Source organism: Oncorhynchus nerka, linkage group LG6, assembly GCF_034236695.1.
Source record: "Oncorhynchus nerka isolate Pitt River linkage group LG6, Oner_Uvic_2.0, whole genome shotgun sequence".
NCBI lineage: Eukaryota > Metazoa > Chordata > Actinopteri > Salmoniformes > Salmonidae > Oncorhynchus > Oncorhynchus nerka.
The window spans coordinates 82,124,778-82,139,866 of record NC_088401.1 but is presented as its reverse complement, the minus strand read 5'-3'; the positions used below and the strand labels follow the sequence as shown (position 1 = coordinate 82,139,866).

The following is a 15,089-nucleotide window of genomic DNA, read 5'->3' as shown; positions in this document are numbered from 1 at the left end:
GACAGTACTATCACCTACCATGGGATCTGTAGCCAGACAGTACTATCATCTACCATGGGATCTGTAGCCAGCCAGACAGTACTATCATCTACCATGGGATCTGTAGCCAGCCAGACAGTACTATCGCCTACCATGGGATCTGTAGCCAGCCAGACAGTACTATCATCTACCATGATGAGATCTGTAGCCAGCCAGACAGTACTATCACCAACCATGATGAGATCTGTAACCAGCCAGACAGTACTATCATCTACCATGGGATCTGTAGCCAGACAGCCAGACAGTACTATCATCTACCATGATGAGATCTGTAGCCAGCCAGACAGTACTATCATCTACCATGGGATCTGTAGCCAGCCAGACAGTACTATCATCTACCATGGGATCTGTAGCCAGCCAGACAGTACTATCATCTACCATGAGACCTGTAACCAGCCAGACAGTACTATCATCTACCATGGGATCTGTAGCCAGCCAGCCAGGCAGTACTATCATCTACCATGGGATCTGTAGCCAGCCAGACAGTACTATCACCTACCATGGGATCTGTAGCCAGCCAGACAGTACTATCATCTACCATGATGAGATCTGTAGCCAGCCAGACAGTACTACCATCTACCATGATGAGATCTGTAGCGAGCCAGACAGACCTATCACCTACCATGATGAGATCTGTAGCCAGCCAGACAGTACTATCATCTACCATGATGAGATCTGTAGCGAGCCAGACAGTACTATCATCTACCATGAGATCTGTAGCCAGCCAGACAGTACTATCATCTACCATGGGATCTGTAGCCAGATCAGACAGTACTATCATCTACCATGGGATCTGTAGCCAGACGGCCAGACAGTACTATCATCTACCATGGGATCTGTAGCCAGCCAGACACTACTATCACCTACCATGGGATCTGTAGCCAGACAGTACTATCATCTACCATGGGATCTGTAACCAGCCAGACAGTACTATCATCTACCATGGGATCTGTAACCAGCCAGACAGTACTATCATCTACCATGGGATCTGTAACCAGCCAGACAGTACTATCACCAACCATGATGAGATCTGTAGCCAGCCAGACAGTAATATCACCAACCATGATGAGATCTGTAGCCAGCCAGCCAGTACTATCATCTACCATGATGAGATCTGTAGCCAGCCAGACAGTACTATCACCAACCATGATGAGATCTGTAGCCAGCCAGACAGTACTATCATCTACCATGATGAGATCTGTAGCCAGCCAGACAGTACTATCACCAACCATGATGAGATCTGTAGCCAGTCAGACAGTACTATCATCTACCATGGGATCTGTAGCCAGACAGCCAGACAGTACTATCACCTACCATGGGATCTGTAGCCAGCCAGCCAGTACTATCATCTACCATGATGAGATCTGTAGCCAGCCAGACAGTACTATCACCAACCATGATGAGATCTGTAGCCAGCCAGACAGTACTATCATCTACCATGATGAGATCTGTAGCCAGCCAGACAGTACTATCACCAACCATGATGAGATCTGTAACCAGCCAGACAGTACTATCATCTACCATGGGATCTGTAGTTCTGAGAGTTAAGTCTGGGTTCTGTAGTTCTGAGAGTTATGTCTGGGATCTGTAGTTCTGAGAGTTACGTCTGGGTTCTGTTGGTCTGAGAGTTATGTCTGGGATCTGTAGTTCTGAGAGTTATGTCTGGGATCTGTAGTTCTGAGAGTTAAGTCTGGGTTCTGTTGGTCTGAGAGTTATGTCTGGGATCTGTAGTTCTGAGAGCTATGTCTGGGTTCTGTAGTTCTGAGAGTTATGTCTGGGATCTGTAGTTCTGAGAGTTACGTCTGGGTTCTGTTGGTCTGAGAGTTATGTCTGGGATCTGTAGTTCTGAGAGTTATGTCTGGGATCTGTAGTTCTGAGAGTTAAGTCTGGGTTCTGTTGGTCTGAGAGTTATGTCTGGGATCTGTAGTTCTGAGAGTTATGTCTGTTTAAAAATGCATCAAGTTTATCAAGAGAAGTGAGAGTTCTCTGTGGCTCATTAGTGTGAATGTAATAGCATGCTCTGGCACAGAGTGATTCACACATTAAAACCAGAACTAGAAAAGCAGATACTGGGCTGTTACTGTCTGCTGATCAAAACTACACTCAAGCCCTGTGTGTGTGTAAGCCGTGTGTGTGTGAGAAAGAGAGAGAAAAAAGTATGCGAGAGATATATACAAAGGCTGGTAGAAAAAAGAGGGTGGAAGAGCAGGGCAAGGAAAAGAGATGAGAGAGAGATTTAAAGAGGGAGAGTGGTACAGAGACAGATGAGGAAATAGAGGACTGTGTAGGAGAGAGAGAGAGAGATCAGGAAAGGGAGAAAGAAATAGTGGAGAGAAAGAGAAATAGAGAGACAGAAAGAGAGACAGAGAGACAGAGAGAGAGAGAGACAGAGAGATAGAGATACAGAGACAGAGAGACAGAGATAGATACAGAGACAGAGACAGAGACAGAGAGAGAAAGACAGAAAGATAGATAGAGAGACAGAGAGATAGACAGAGGGTGCATTGGCAAGTGCATTGGCGATGTCGTACCCACAGCAACTATTAAATCATTCCCAAACCAGTGGATTGATGTCAGCATTCGCCCGAAACTGAAAGCACAAACCACTGCTTTTAACCAGGGCAAGGTGACCGGAAACATGACCGAATACAAAGTGTAGCTATTCCCTCCGCAAGGCAATCAAACAAGCTAAGCGTCAGTATAGAGACAAAGTAGAGTCGCAAATCAACGGCTCAGACACAAGAGGTATGTGGCAGGGTCTACAGTCAATCACGGATTACAAAAAGAAAACCAGCCCCGTCGCGGACCAGGATGTCTTGCTCCCAGACAGACAAAACATCTTCTTTGCTCGCTTTGAGGACAATACAGTGCATTTAAACGTGTTAACCCTCGCAAGGCTGCAGGCCCAGGCGGCATCCCCAGCCGCGTCCTCAGAGCATGCGCAGACCAGCTGGCTGGTGTGTTTACGGACATATTCAATCAATCCTTATCCCAGTCTGCTGTTCCCACATGCTTCAAGAGGGCCACCATTGTTCCAGTTACCAAGAAAGCTAAGGTAACTGAGCTAAACGACTATCGCCCCGTAGCACTCACTTCCGTCATCATGAAGTGCTTTGAGAGACTCGTCAAGGATCATTCCAAATAGGTCCACAGACGACGCAATCGCAACCACACTGCACACGGCCCTAACCCATCTGGACAAGAGGAATACCTATGTGAGATTGCTATTCATCGACTACAGCTCAGCATTTAACACCATAGTACCCTCCAAGCTCGTCATCAAGCTCGAGACCCTGGGTCTCGACCCCGCCCTGTGCAACTGGGTACTGGAGTTCCTGAAGGGCCGCCCCCAGGTGGTGAGGGTAGGTAACAACATCTCCACCCTGCTGATCCTCAACACTGCGGCCTCACAAGGGTGCGTTCTGAGCCCTCTCCTGTACTCCCTGTTCACCCATGACGGCGTGGCCATGCACGCCTCCAACTCAATCATCAAGTTTGCAGACGACACTACAGTGGTAGGCTTGATTACCAACAACGACGAGATGACCTACAGGGAGGAGGTGAGGGCCCTCGGAGTGTGGTGTCAGGAAAATAACCTAACACTCAACGTCAACAAAACAAAGGAGATGATCGTGGACTTCAGGAAACAGCAGAGAGAGCACCCCCTATCCACATCGACGGGACAGTAGTGGAGAGGGTAGAAATGTTAAGTTCCTCGGCGTACACATCACGGACAAACTGAAATGGTCCACCCACACAGACAGCGTGGTGAAGAAGGAGCAGCCTCAGGAGGCTGAAGAAATTTGGCTTGTCACCAAAAGCACTCACAAACTTTTACAGATGCACAATCGAGAGCATCCTGTCGGGCTGTATCACCGCCTGGTATGGCAGCTGCTCTGCCCACAACCGTAAGGCTCTCCAGAGGGTAGTGAGGTCTGCACAACGCATCACCGGGGGCAAACTACCTGCCCTCCAAGACACCTACACCACCCGATGTCACAGGAAGGCCAAAAAGATCATCAAGGACAACAACCACCCGAGCCACTGCCTGTTCACCCCGCTATCATTCAGAAGGCGAGGTCAGTACAGGTGCATCAAACCAGAGACCGAGAGACTGAAAAACAGCTTCTATCTCAAGGCCATCAAACTGTTAAACAGCCACCACTAACATTGAGTGGCTGCCGCCAACATGTAAAATATGTATCACTAGCCCCTTTAAACAATGCCACTTAATATAATGTTTACATACCCTACATTACTCATCTCATATGTATATACTGTACTCTATACCACCTACTGCATCTTGCCATCTTTATGTAGTACATGTATCACTAGCCACTTTAAACAATGCCACTTAATATAATGTTTTCATACCCTACATTACTCATCTCATATGTATATACTGTACTCAACACCATCTACTGCATCTTGCCTATGCCGTTCTGTACCATCACTCATTCATATTCCTTTATGTACATATTCTTCATCCCTTTACACTTGTGTGTATATGGTAGCTGTTGTGAAATTGTTAGGTTAGATTACTCGTTGGTTATTACTGCATTGTCAGAACTAGAAGCACAAGCATTTCGCTACACTCGCATTAACATCTGCTAACCATGTGTATGTGACAACTAAAATTGGATTTGATTTTGAGATAGAGAGATAGAAATAGGTGGTATATAGTAGATAGTAGATGGTATATAGTAGATAGTAGATGGTATATAGTAGATGGTATATAGTAGATGGTAGATGGTAGATAGTAGATGGTATATAGTAAATAGCAGATGGTATATAGTAGATGGTAGATAGTAGATGGTATATAGTACATGGCAGATGGTATATCGTAGATGGTATATCGTAGATGGTAGATAGTAGAGTGTAGATGGTAGATAGTAGATGGTAGAGAGTAGATGGTATATAGTAGATGGTAGATGGTATATAGGAGATGGAATATAGTAGATGGTATATAGTAGATGGTAGATGGTAGATAGTAGATGGTAGAGAGTAGATATTATATAGTAGATAGTAGATGGTATATAGTATATGGTAGATGGTATATAGTAGATGGTATATAGTAGATGGTAGATAGTAGATGGTATATAGTAGATAGTAGATGGTATATAGTAAATAATAGAAGGTAGATGGTAGAGAGTAGATGGTATATAGTAAATAATAAAAGGTAGATGGTAGAGAGTAGATAGTAGATGGTATATAATAGATGGTAGATAGTATATGGTATATAGTAAATAGTAGAAGGTAGATGGTAGAGAGTAGATGGTATATAGTAGATGGTAGATGGTAGATAGTAGATGGTAGATAGTAGATGGTATATAGTAGATGGTAGATGGTATATAGTAGATGGTAGATGGTATATAGTAGATGGTATATAGTAGATGGTAGATGGTAGATAGTAGATCGTAGATGGTATATAGTAGATGGTAGAGAGTAGATGGTAGATGGTATATAGTAGATGGTATATAGTAGATAGTAGATGGTATATAGTAGATGGTAGATGGTATATAGTAGATGGTATATAGTAGATAGTAGATGGTATATAGTAGATGGTAGATGGTATATAGTAGATGGTAGATAGTAGATGGTAGATAGTAGATGGTAGAGAGTAGATCGTAGATGGTATATAGTAGATGGTAGAGAGTAGATGGTATATAGTAGATAGTAGATGGTATATAGTAGATAGTAGATGGTATATAATAGATGGTAGATAGTAGATGGTATATAGTAAATAGTAGAAGGTAGATGGTAGAGAGTAGATGGTATATAGTAGATAGTAGATGGTATATAATAGATGGTAGATAGTATATGGTATATAGTAAATAGTAGAAGGTAGATGGTAGAGAGTAGATGGTATATAGTAGATAGTAGATGGTATATAGTAGATAGTAGATGGTATATAGTAGATAGTAGATGGTATATAGTAAATAATAGAAGGTAGATGGTAGATAGTAAATGGTAGATGGTAGATAGTAGATGGTAGAGAGTAGATATTATATAGTAGATAGTAGATGGTATATAGTAGATAGTATATGGTATATAGTAAATAATAGAAGGTAGATGGTAGATAGTAAATGGTAGATGGTAGATAGTAGATGGTAGAGAGTAGATATTATATAGTAGATAGTAGATGGTATATAGTAGATAGTAGATGGTAGAGAGTAGATCGTAGATGGTATATAGTAGATGGTAGAGAGTAGATGGTATATAGTAGATAGTAGATAGTAGAGAGTAGATCGTAGATGGTATAGGCTGGGCCTAGTCAGGCTATGGAGGGTGGTATAGATGAGGCTGGGCCTAGTCAGGTTATGGATGAGGGATAGATGAGGCTGGGCCTAGTCATGCTATGGAGGGTGGTATAGATGAGGCTGGGCCTAGTCAGGTTATGGATGAGGGATAGATGAGCCTGGGCCTAGTCAGGCTAGAGATGGTGGGGTAGATGAGGCTGGGCCTAGTCATGCTATGGAGGGTGGTGTAGATGAGGCTGGGCCTAGTCAGGCTATGGAGGGTGGTGTAGAGGAGGCTGGGCCTAGTCATGCTATGGAGGGTGGTATAGATGAGGCTGGGCCTAGTCAGGTTATGGATGAGGGATAGATGAGCCTGGGCCTAGTCAGGCTAGAGATGGTGGGGTAGATGAGGCTGGGCCTAGTCATGCTATGGAGGGTGGTGTAGATGAGGCTGGGCCTAGTCAGGCTATGGAGGGTGGTGTAGAGGAGGCTGGGCCTAGTCATACTATGTAGGGTGTTGTAGATGAGGATGGATCTAGTCAGGTTATGCTAGTGGATGAGGAGAGTGTAGTGGGGAAGTGTAAGAGACTGAGGGGGGAGGAAGAGGGTGTTGTAGATGAGGATGGATCTAGTCAGGTTATGCTAGTGGATGAGGAGAGTGTAGTGGGGAAGTGTAAGAGACTGAGGGGGAGGAGGAGGGGTGTTGTAGATGAGGATGGATCTAGTCAGGTTATGCTAGTGGATGAGGAGAGTGTAGTGGGGAAGTGTAAGAGACTGAGGGGGGAGGAGGAGGGTGTTGTAGATGAGGATGGATCTAGTCAGGTTATGCTAGTGGATGAGGAGAGTGTAGTGGGGAAGTGTAAGAGACTGAGGGGGGAGGAGGAGGGTGTTGTAGATGAGGATGGATCTAGTCAGGTTATGCTAGTGGATGAGGAGAGTGTAGTGGGGAAGTGTAAGAGACTGAGGGGGAGGAGGAGGGTGTTGTAGATGAGGATGGATCTAGTCAGGTTATGCTAGTGGATGAGGAGAGTGTAGTGGGGAAGTGTAAGAGACTGAGGGGGAGGAGGAGGGTGTTGTAGATGAGGATGGATCTAGTCAGGTTATGCTAGTGGATGAGGAGAGTGTAGTGGGGAAGTGTAAGAGACTGAGGGGGAGGAGGAGGGTGTTAAGCGGAAAGAAAGGAGGTGGGAGGGGGGCTGGGAGGCTGGGAGGGGGAGGCTGGGGTGGGCAAAGGCACCATGGAACCTTTGCCTTGTGCTGGGGGGAGGGGCTAACAAGAGAGGAAGGGCAGGTGGTCAGGATGGGAGATGGATATGAGGAGGAAAGTGAATCTGAGGAAGAGGATGATGAGGAGGTTTTTTTCCAGACTCCTCTTCAATGGGTCCGGAGCTGAGCAGAGGGGTCAAAGTACACGTTGAGGGAACTGACAAGGTTCCTGAATGAGACCAAGGGGAAAAAAGTTCATCTTGAGGATTTTTTTTCTGATCCTAGAAAGTTTGTAAGATCAGTACAACATGCTATGAGAAATGAGGGGCATGGTGTCCTCTCACCCAGGAAACGCTTTAGGTTGAGGAAGTGGATCACAACAGTGAGTAAGGGTCTACCTTCAGACACTATTTAGATGTAGAGTTTCTTTCGGGCACTGTGGTAAACCTGAGCAAGACGTGACATCTTGTAAGAGCTTTACATTGAACTTCCAATAGGATGCCTGCCGAGGCCCTGCTGAAATAGACAGCCGAGCCATGATTATGTGGTGTTCCAAAAACCCCACTGGGAGAATGGTAGTTCCCAGCAGCCTATTGCTCTGATTCCTGGACATGTAAGAATGATCAAGTTGGGCTGCACTCACCCTAGCCCCACAACCTTCACCCATTATTTCTGTCTTCTGTTGGGATGTTTAGTTCTCCAAACATCCACTAGGTCAAACTGATTAATGACGTCCCTTAACACTCCCACTGACCCTGAATGAGGATCTTCCCCATTTCTGTCTTTCGTAAAATCCATTGCAGCGAAGAGAGGAGTATGAGTCTCTGAGTCAATGGTGGGATGTGGGGAAAGTCCAAATTCGGCTTTTCTTTCAACAGTATACAGCTCTCTCACCCTCAGAGGCTAGGAGAGTATTGGGGGAACTAGAGCATAGTATTAGTGAGATGGAGGTAGAGATGGTGGGGCAAGGGAATGTAGGCCTCCAGGCTAATTTAGCTGAATTATTTAGGGACCTGGGAAGTTTTTTCCAGGTTAAAGCAAAGAGAGCACTTGTAAGAGCTAGGTTCTCCATGCGCAAGGAGATGGATGCTCTCAGCTCCTTCTTCTTTGGTTTGAAGCCAAGGGTATGCATTGGTGAAGCCAAGGGTATGCATTGTCTACGGCTGTCTGATGGGCGGGTGACCTCTGTGGTGGGGAGATGCGGGAGCGAACTGTGGAGTTTTGTACTGAGTTGTATATGGCAGAACTGTGTGATCCTATGTGTGCTCAGGTCTTGTTCGCAGAACTCCCTAAGTTCTCTGAAATTGACATTCCTCTGTTGTCCATTGAACTGGCAGAGGCTGTAACCCAGATGTCCCCCGGTCGCGCACCAGGGGTCGCTGGGCTCCCAGTGGAGTTTTATAAAAAATTCTGGGGGATAATTGGACTAGACTTATTTAGTGTGTTGCGTGAATGTGTCGGGGTAGGAGATTTGCCGATGAGCTGCCGTCGGGCGGCTCTGACTCTCCTGCCCAAAAAAGGGGACTTGTGTGAACTTAAGAACTGGAGGCCTGTGGCATTACTCTGTGTGGACTACAAGACATTTGCCAAGGTCCTCTCTAACAGACTGAAGTCCCATCTGGATTCAATAGTACATAAGGACCAAACATATTGTTTACCGGGACGCTCAATCACGGACAACTTCTTAATCAGGGACATGTTGGACTTGTCGATAGGTTCTAATGTGAACTTTACACTGGTCTCTTTAGATCAGGAGAAGGCATTTAATAGAGTGGACCATGAGTATCTGTTTAATGTGATGTCTGTGTTTGGGGGAAAGATTTTTGACCTGTGTGAAGATGTTGTATGCTGGGGCGTCATGTATGGTCAAGGTGGGAGGGGGGCTCAGTAGGCCAGTCTGGGTGAGACTGGGCATTAGACAAGGCTGCCCTCTATCGGGGTAGTTATCTACATTAGCCATTGAACCTTTTTTGGGCCTGCTACGCAGGAGACGGCAGTGTGCTGGACAGGCATGGGTGTGTTGACAGGCATAGCTGTGTCAGCGTGTGCAGATGACGTTTCTGAGATGGTCAGGGATGGTAAGGATATGCAGGCACAGAGACTAGTCTGAAGGTGTACGAGGGAGCTTCATCAGCTAAGGTAAACTGGGGCAAGAGCAAATGTGGGGCATGGAGGGATAGGGCCCCTCCTCTGCTTCCAGGGGGCTTGCAGTGGGGTTGTGAAGGGCTTATAATGTTGGGGGTGTATCTGGGCTCAGAGAGGTGGGTCAGGAAGAACTGGGAGGGGCTGTCACAGGCAGTGTTGTCAAGACTGGCCAGGTGGAGGTGGATCCTGTCCCAAGTGACATATAGCGGGAGGGGGCTGATAATCAACAACCTGGTGACATCTTCCCAGTGGCATAAACTGGCTGTCCTCAACCCCCCCACTCGCAGACCTGCAACGCAAGCTGGTGGACTTTTTCTGGTTGGGCCATCACTGGCTGAGGGCGGCAGTGTTGTACATGACCCTCCACGAAGAAGCACAGGGCCTGGTGGAACTGGAGAGCAGGGTGGCTGCTTTCCGACTAAAGACGGTGCAGAGACTGCTGTACTATACTGATGTTGGCTGGAGGGAACCAGCATGCACACTGCTGAGGAGAGCTGGCGGATTAGGGTTGGACCGGCAGCTGTTCCTCGTGAAGCTGTAGAGGCTGAGTACAGCAGGTCTCTCTGATTTTTACTCTGGAGTGCTGAGGGCCTGGCAGCTGCTAAGTCCCATATGAGAAGGGGTGTGGAGCCTGGGCTGTGGGTGTGGGAGGAGCCTATCTTCCACAACCCAGCCATCCCTTTGAGATCGGTTCAGTCGGCCACCCTGCAGAGGCAACTTATGGCAGTGGGCTTACTAAGGCTGGATGACCAGCGACTGTTGGGAGAGGAGGGGTGGAAAACCCCAGAAGTCCTGGCACAACAAACAGGAATAACGTCTCTTAGGCTGCTGGAGAGATTCCTGGAGGAGGTCCAGGAGGCCCTGTCTGAGCCGGTAAGGAGGGTCCAGGAGGCACTGTCTGAGCCGGTAAGGAGGGTGTTTGAGCGGCCAAAGGGGGAGGGGCCACCAATATTTCTGCCACTGCAGCTGACGGCAGAGACTGGGGACTGGCAAGGGGGTCTGTTAGATTTTCACACTCTGAGCCCGGGGGAGTTTGAAGGGGTGGGAGGTAAAGCCTTCTACAACCTCTGCATTAAGGTGAGGAACATTAGGAGCCTAACAAGTGAAGGCACATCAGTGGCAGGGGATATGTGGGGAGGAGAGTATGGTGGGTTTTTAGATGGAGGTCAGGGGAGGGTTCTACATGTAGCCTTGGCCACTAACAGCTGGTTGGCACGGGTTGAACCAGGAGTCGGGCAGGGGGGTCCTTTCTGTGTTATGAGAGAAACTGTGATTCATGTGTATTCTGTGTGCACCAGGTTAATGACATTAATGTCTCTGTTGGAATGTCTGTGCGAGAGGTTGGGGATGGTTTTTACTGTTGGGATGTTTTATAATGGGTACAGGTATTCAAATATGGAAAAGGCCAAATGTGTTTTGTTGAATTTTCTGTGTGCTCAGGCAAAGTTGTCTATTTGGCTAACGAGGAGGAACGGGGTCAAAGGTGAGGGGATAACAGACTCTTTACTATTATTTAATGGGATGGTCTCTGTGCCCTTAGAGTGGGGGGATAACAGACTCTTTACTATTATTTAATGGGATGGTCTCTGTGCCCTTAGGTGAGGGGATAACAGACTCTTTACTATTATTTAATGGGATGGTCTCTGTGCCCTTAGGGTGGGGGGATAACAGACTCTTTACTATTATTTAATGGGATGGTCTCTGTGCCCTTAGGGTGAGGGGATAACAGACTCTTTACTATTATTTAATGGGATGGTCTCTGCGCACCTTAGGGTGGGGGGGTAACAGACTCTTTACTATTATTTAATGGGATGGTCTCTGTGCCCTTAGGGTGGGGGGGTAACAGACTCTTTACTATTATTTAATGGGATGGTCTCTGCGCACCTTAGGGTGGGGGGGTAACAGACTCTTTACTATTATTTAATGGGATGGTCTCTGCGCACCTTAGGGTAGAATTTGAGTTCTATAGAATGATAAAAAGTGTGGAGATGTTTCAGGAGATATGGTGTGTTGGGGGGCCTGTCTGTATAGCTGGGGAAGATGTTTCAGGAGATATGGTGTGTTGGGGGGGGGTGTCTGTATAGCTGGGGAAGATGTTTTGGATATACAGTTGTAGAAATGGCGAGGTTTTGGTTATTGAGATGTTGTTTTGTATCGTGTGGTAGAGGGAAAGGTGAGTATGGTACATGTATACAGTACAGGATATATTTTGGTGTTTTTTAAGGGGGGTGGTGAGGTTTTAATGAAATGAGAATCTTTCTCTCTCTGCTGCATAATGTATACATTATACTGTATGTCCCATGTTCATTTCCTGTTCACCATACATGTTTGGCATGACAACGAGTTGTATAATGCTTACAAAAGGTCAAAGAAATGAATATCCTACTAATTCTATTTCTATGATAGAAGTGTTCTATATAGATTGGACGTCTCCACGGGAGGGGAGTGTTCTGCAACCAGGGGTGAAGGTGGTACTCACAGCTCTCGATCTCCAGTGTGCAGTTCTGTTCGTCCAGAGGATACCGCCTCAGATCCATCATACAGGCTGCTGTGGTTGTGATCCTACACACAACCACACACACAGGAAAAAAATGTTAGACTTCAGGTATAGGGAAGACTCCATATCAGCTTTAAAAAACAACAACAATCCATATTTTACCAGATAAACTGACTGAGAACACATTCCCATTCACATCAACGTCCAGGGGAATAGTTACAGGTGAGGGGGGAGCGAGCCAATGAGCAGTTGCCATACCAGGCGGTGATGCAGCCAGTCAGGATGCTCTCGATGGTGCTTCTCTATAACATTTTGAGGATCTGGGGACCCATGCCAAATCTTTTCAGTCAGGTGGGAAAGGGCAGTGTGGAGTGCACCCGGGAGGATGCTGTTGATGTGAGCCATGACCAGCCTTTCAAAGCACTTCCTGGCTACCGACGCGAGTGCTACAGGGCAGTATAAATTTAGGCAGGTTACCTTCGCTTCCTTGGGAGGCACAAGGACTATGGTGGTCTGCTTGAAACTGGTATTATAGACTCAGTCAGGAATAGGTTAAAAATGTCAGTGAAGACACTTGCCAGTTGGTCCGCGCATGCTTTGAGTACACGTCCTGGTAATCCATCTAGCCCCACGGCTTTGTGAATGTTGACTTGTTTAAATGTCTTGCTCACATCGGCTACCGAGAACGTTATCACACAGTCATCCAGAACAGCCGGGGCTCTCGTGCATGCTTCAGTGTTGCTTGCCTCGAAATGAGCATAAAAGGCATTTAGCTCGTCTGGTAGGCTCGCGTCACTGGGCAGCTCGTGTCTGGATTTCCCTTTGTAGTCCGTAATAGTTTAAGCCCCGCCACATCCGACGAGCATCAAAGCCGGTGTAGTAGGATTCAATCTTAATCCGGTATTGATGCTTTGCTTGTTTGATGGTTCGTCTGAGGGCATAACGGGATTTCTTATAAGCATCCGGATTAGTGTCCCAGTCCTTGAAAGCGGCAGCTCTAGCCTTTAGCTCAATGCGGATGTTGCCTGTAATCCATGGCTTCTGGTTGGGATATGTACGTACGGTCACTGTGGGGATGACGTTGTCGATGCACTTATTGATGAAGCCGATGACTGAGGTGGTATACTCCTGAATGCAATTGGATGAATCCCAGAACATATTCCAGTCTGTGCTAGCAAAACAGTCCTGTAGTGTAGCGAATCACCGGTACTTCCTACTTTAGTTTTTGCTTGTAAGCATGAATCAGGAGGATAGAATTATGGTCAGATTTGCTAAATTTAGGGCGGGTGTGTGTGTGTCACATGCAGCTGGTGATTGTGTCCAGTAAAAGATAGACAACACTACTCTCATAGTCTTCATGGAAGAATAACATTGTGATTGATATCAAATATGATAGGATCAGGAACACCCTTTGGCAAGTAATCATTTCCAAATGAACAATGGTTGAGTAGAGATCAATGATTTGTAGAATCTTTGACTTTTCCCCAACAGGCAAAAAGTAATTATACCGTTGTTTGTGACGTTATGGTCAGGTTGTATGCTGGTTGTCATTATGATGTTGTTTGTGACATTATGGTCAGGTTCTATACGGGTTGTCATTAAGACGCTATGACCAGGTTGTATGCTGGTTGTCATTATGATGTTGTTTGTGATGTTATCTTCAGGTTGTATGCTGGTTGTCATTAAGACGTTATGGCCAGGTTGTATACTGGTTGTCATTATGATGTTATTTGTGACGTTATGGTCAGGTTGTATACTGGTTGTGATTATGACGTTTGTGACGTTATGGTCAAATTGTATACTGGTTGTCATTATGACGTTGTTTGTGACGTTATGGTCAGGTTGTATACTGGTTGTCATTATGACGTTGTTTGTGACGTTATGGTCAGGTTGTATACTGGTTGTCATTATGACGTTGTTTGTGACGTTATGGTCAGGTTGTATGCTGGTTGTCATTATGACGTTGTTTGTGACGTTATGGTCAGGATGTATACTGGTTGTAAAATAACTTTATTTTGTACATACTTTTAGTGACCTGAAATAGGTGATTGTAACCTAAATCTGACAACAAATCATTGTTTTCCATTCCACCATAAGTACAAACTGATCTAGAAGAGTGGACATGTGTTTCATAATTAAACAGCACAAGTTCGTTTGAAATATTTGCAAAAAATACCCAGGCACTCAGGTCCCTTGGGTCTCACTGAAGACAAGTTTGGGGAATTACATTTTTCAGACATAGAAACATTCAACATTCTCCCTGCCTTCCTGCCTGCCTCCCTCTCTGCCTCCCTCCCTCCCTTCCCTCCCTCCATTGTCATTGTTCTCTATTATGTAACAAGCCAGTGAGCAGGCAGGGAGGGAGGCAGGGAGGGAGGGAGGCAGGGAGGCAGGGAGGAAGGTAGGGAGGGAGGAAGGTAGGGAGGGAGGCAGGAAGGCAGGGAGGGAGGCAGGGAGGAAGGGATGCAGGGAGGAAGGGAGGGAGGCAGGGAGGCAGGAAGGCAGGGAGGGAGGCAGGGAGGAAGGGAGGCAGGGAGGAAGGGAGGGAGGCAGGGAGGCAGGAAGGCAGGGAGAGAGGCAGGGAGAGAGGCAGGGAGGGAGGGGGAGGGAGGCAGGGAGGAAGGCAGGGAGGGAGGAAGGCAGAGCGAGAGGAACCAAAGTGCCCCGGAGTATTATCAGAGGAGTCCTATGGATGGATGTCCTAGTTTACCCCTCTCTCTGCCTGCCGTGGCTATCACTAACTCACCATGCTATGCCTGGTACTTGCCAAAGGGTCCACCCAGCCCTTCAGCCACCCAGCCACCCAGCCCTTCAGCCCTTCAGCCACCCAGCCCTTCAGCCACCCAGCCCTTCAGCCACCCAGCCCTTCAGCCCTTCAGCCACCCAGCCTTTCAGCCCTTCAGCCACCCAGCCCTTCAGCCACCCAGCCACCCAGCCTTTCAGCCACCCAGCCCTTCAGCCAC

At 46.8% G+C, this 15,089-nt stretch overlaps 1 protein-coding gene across 1 annotated transcript in view; it reads right to left on the bottom strand.

The window, feature by feature from the left end:
* Window positions 1–15,089, bottom strand: part of LOC115124841 (gamma-aminobutyric acid receptor subunit beta-2-like) — a 120,630-nt gene that overhangs the window by 19,395 nt on the left and 86,146 nt on the right. Inside the window, exon 5 of the mRNA XM_065019940.1 lies at window positions 12,109–12,191. Within this exon, the coding sequence (XP_064876012.1) occupies window positions 12,109–12,191 (83 nt within the window). The remainder of the gene's footprint in view (window positions 1–12,108; window positions 12,192–15,089) is intronic.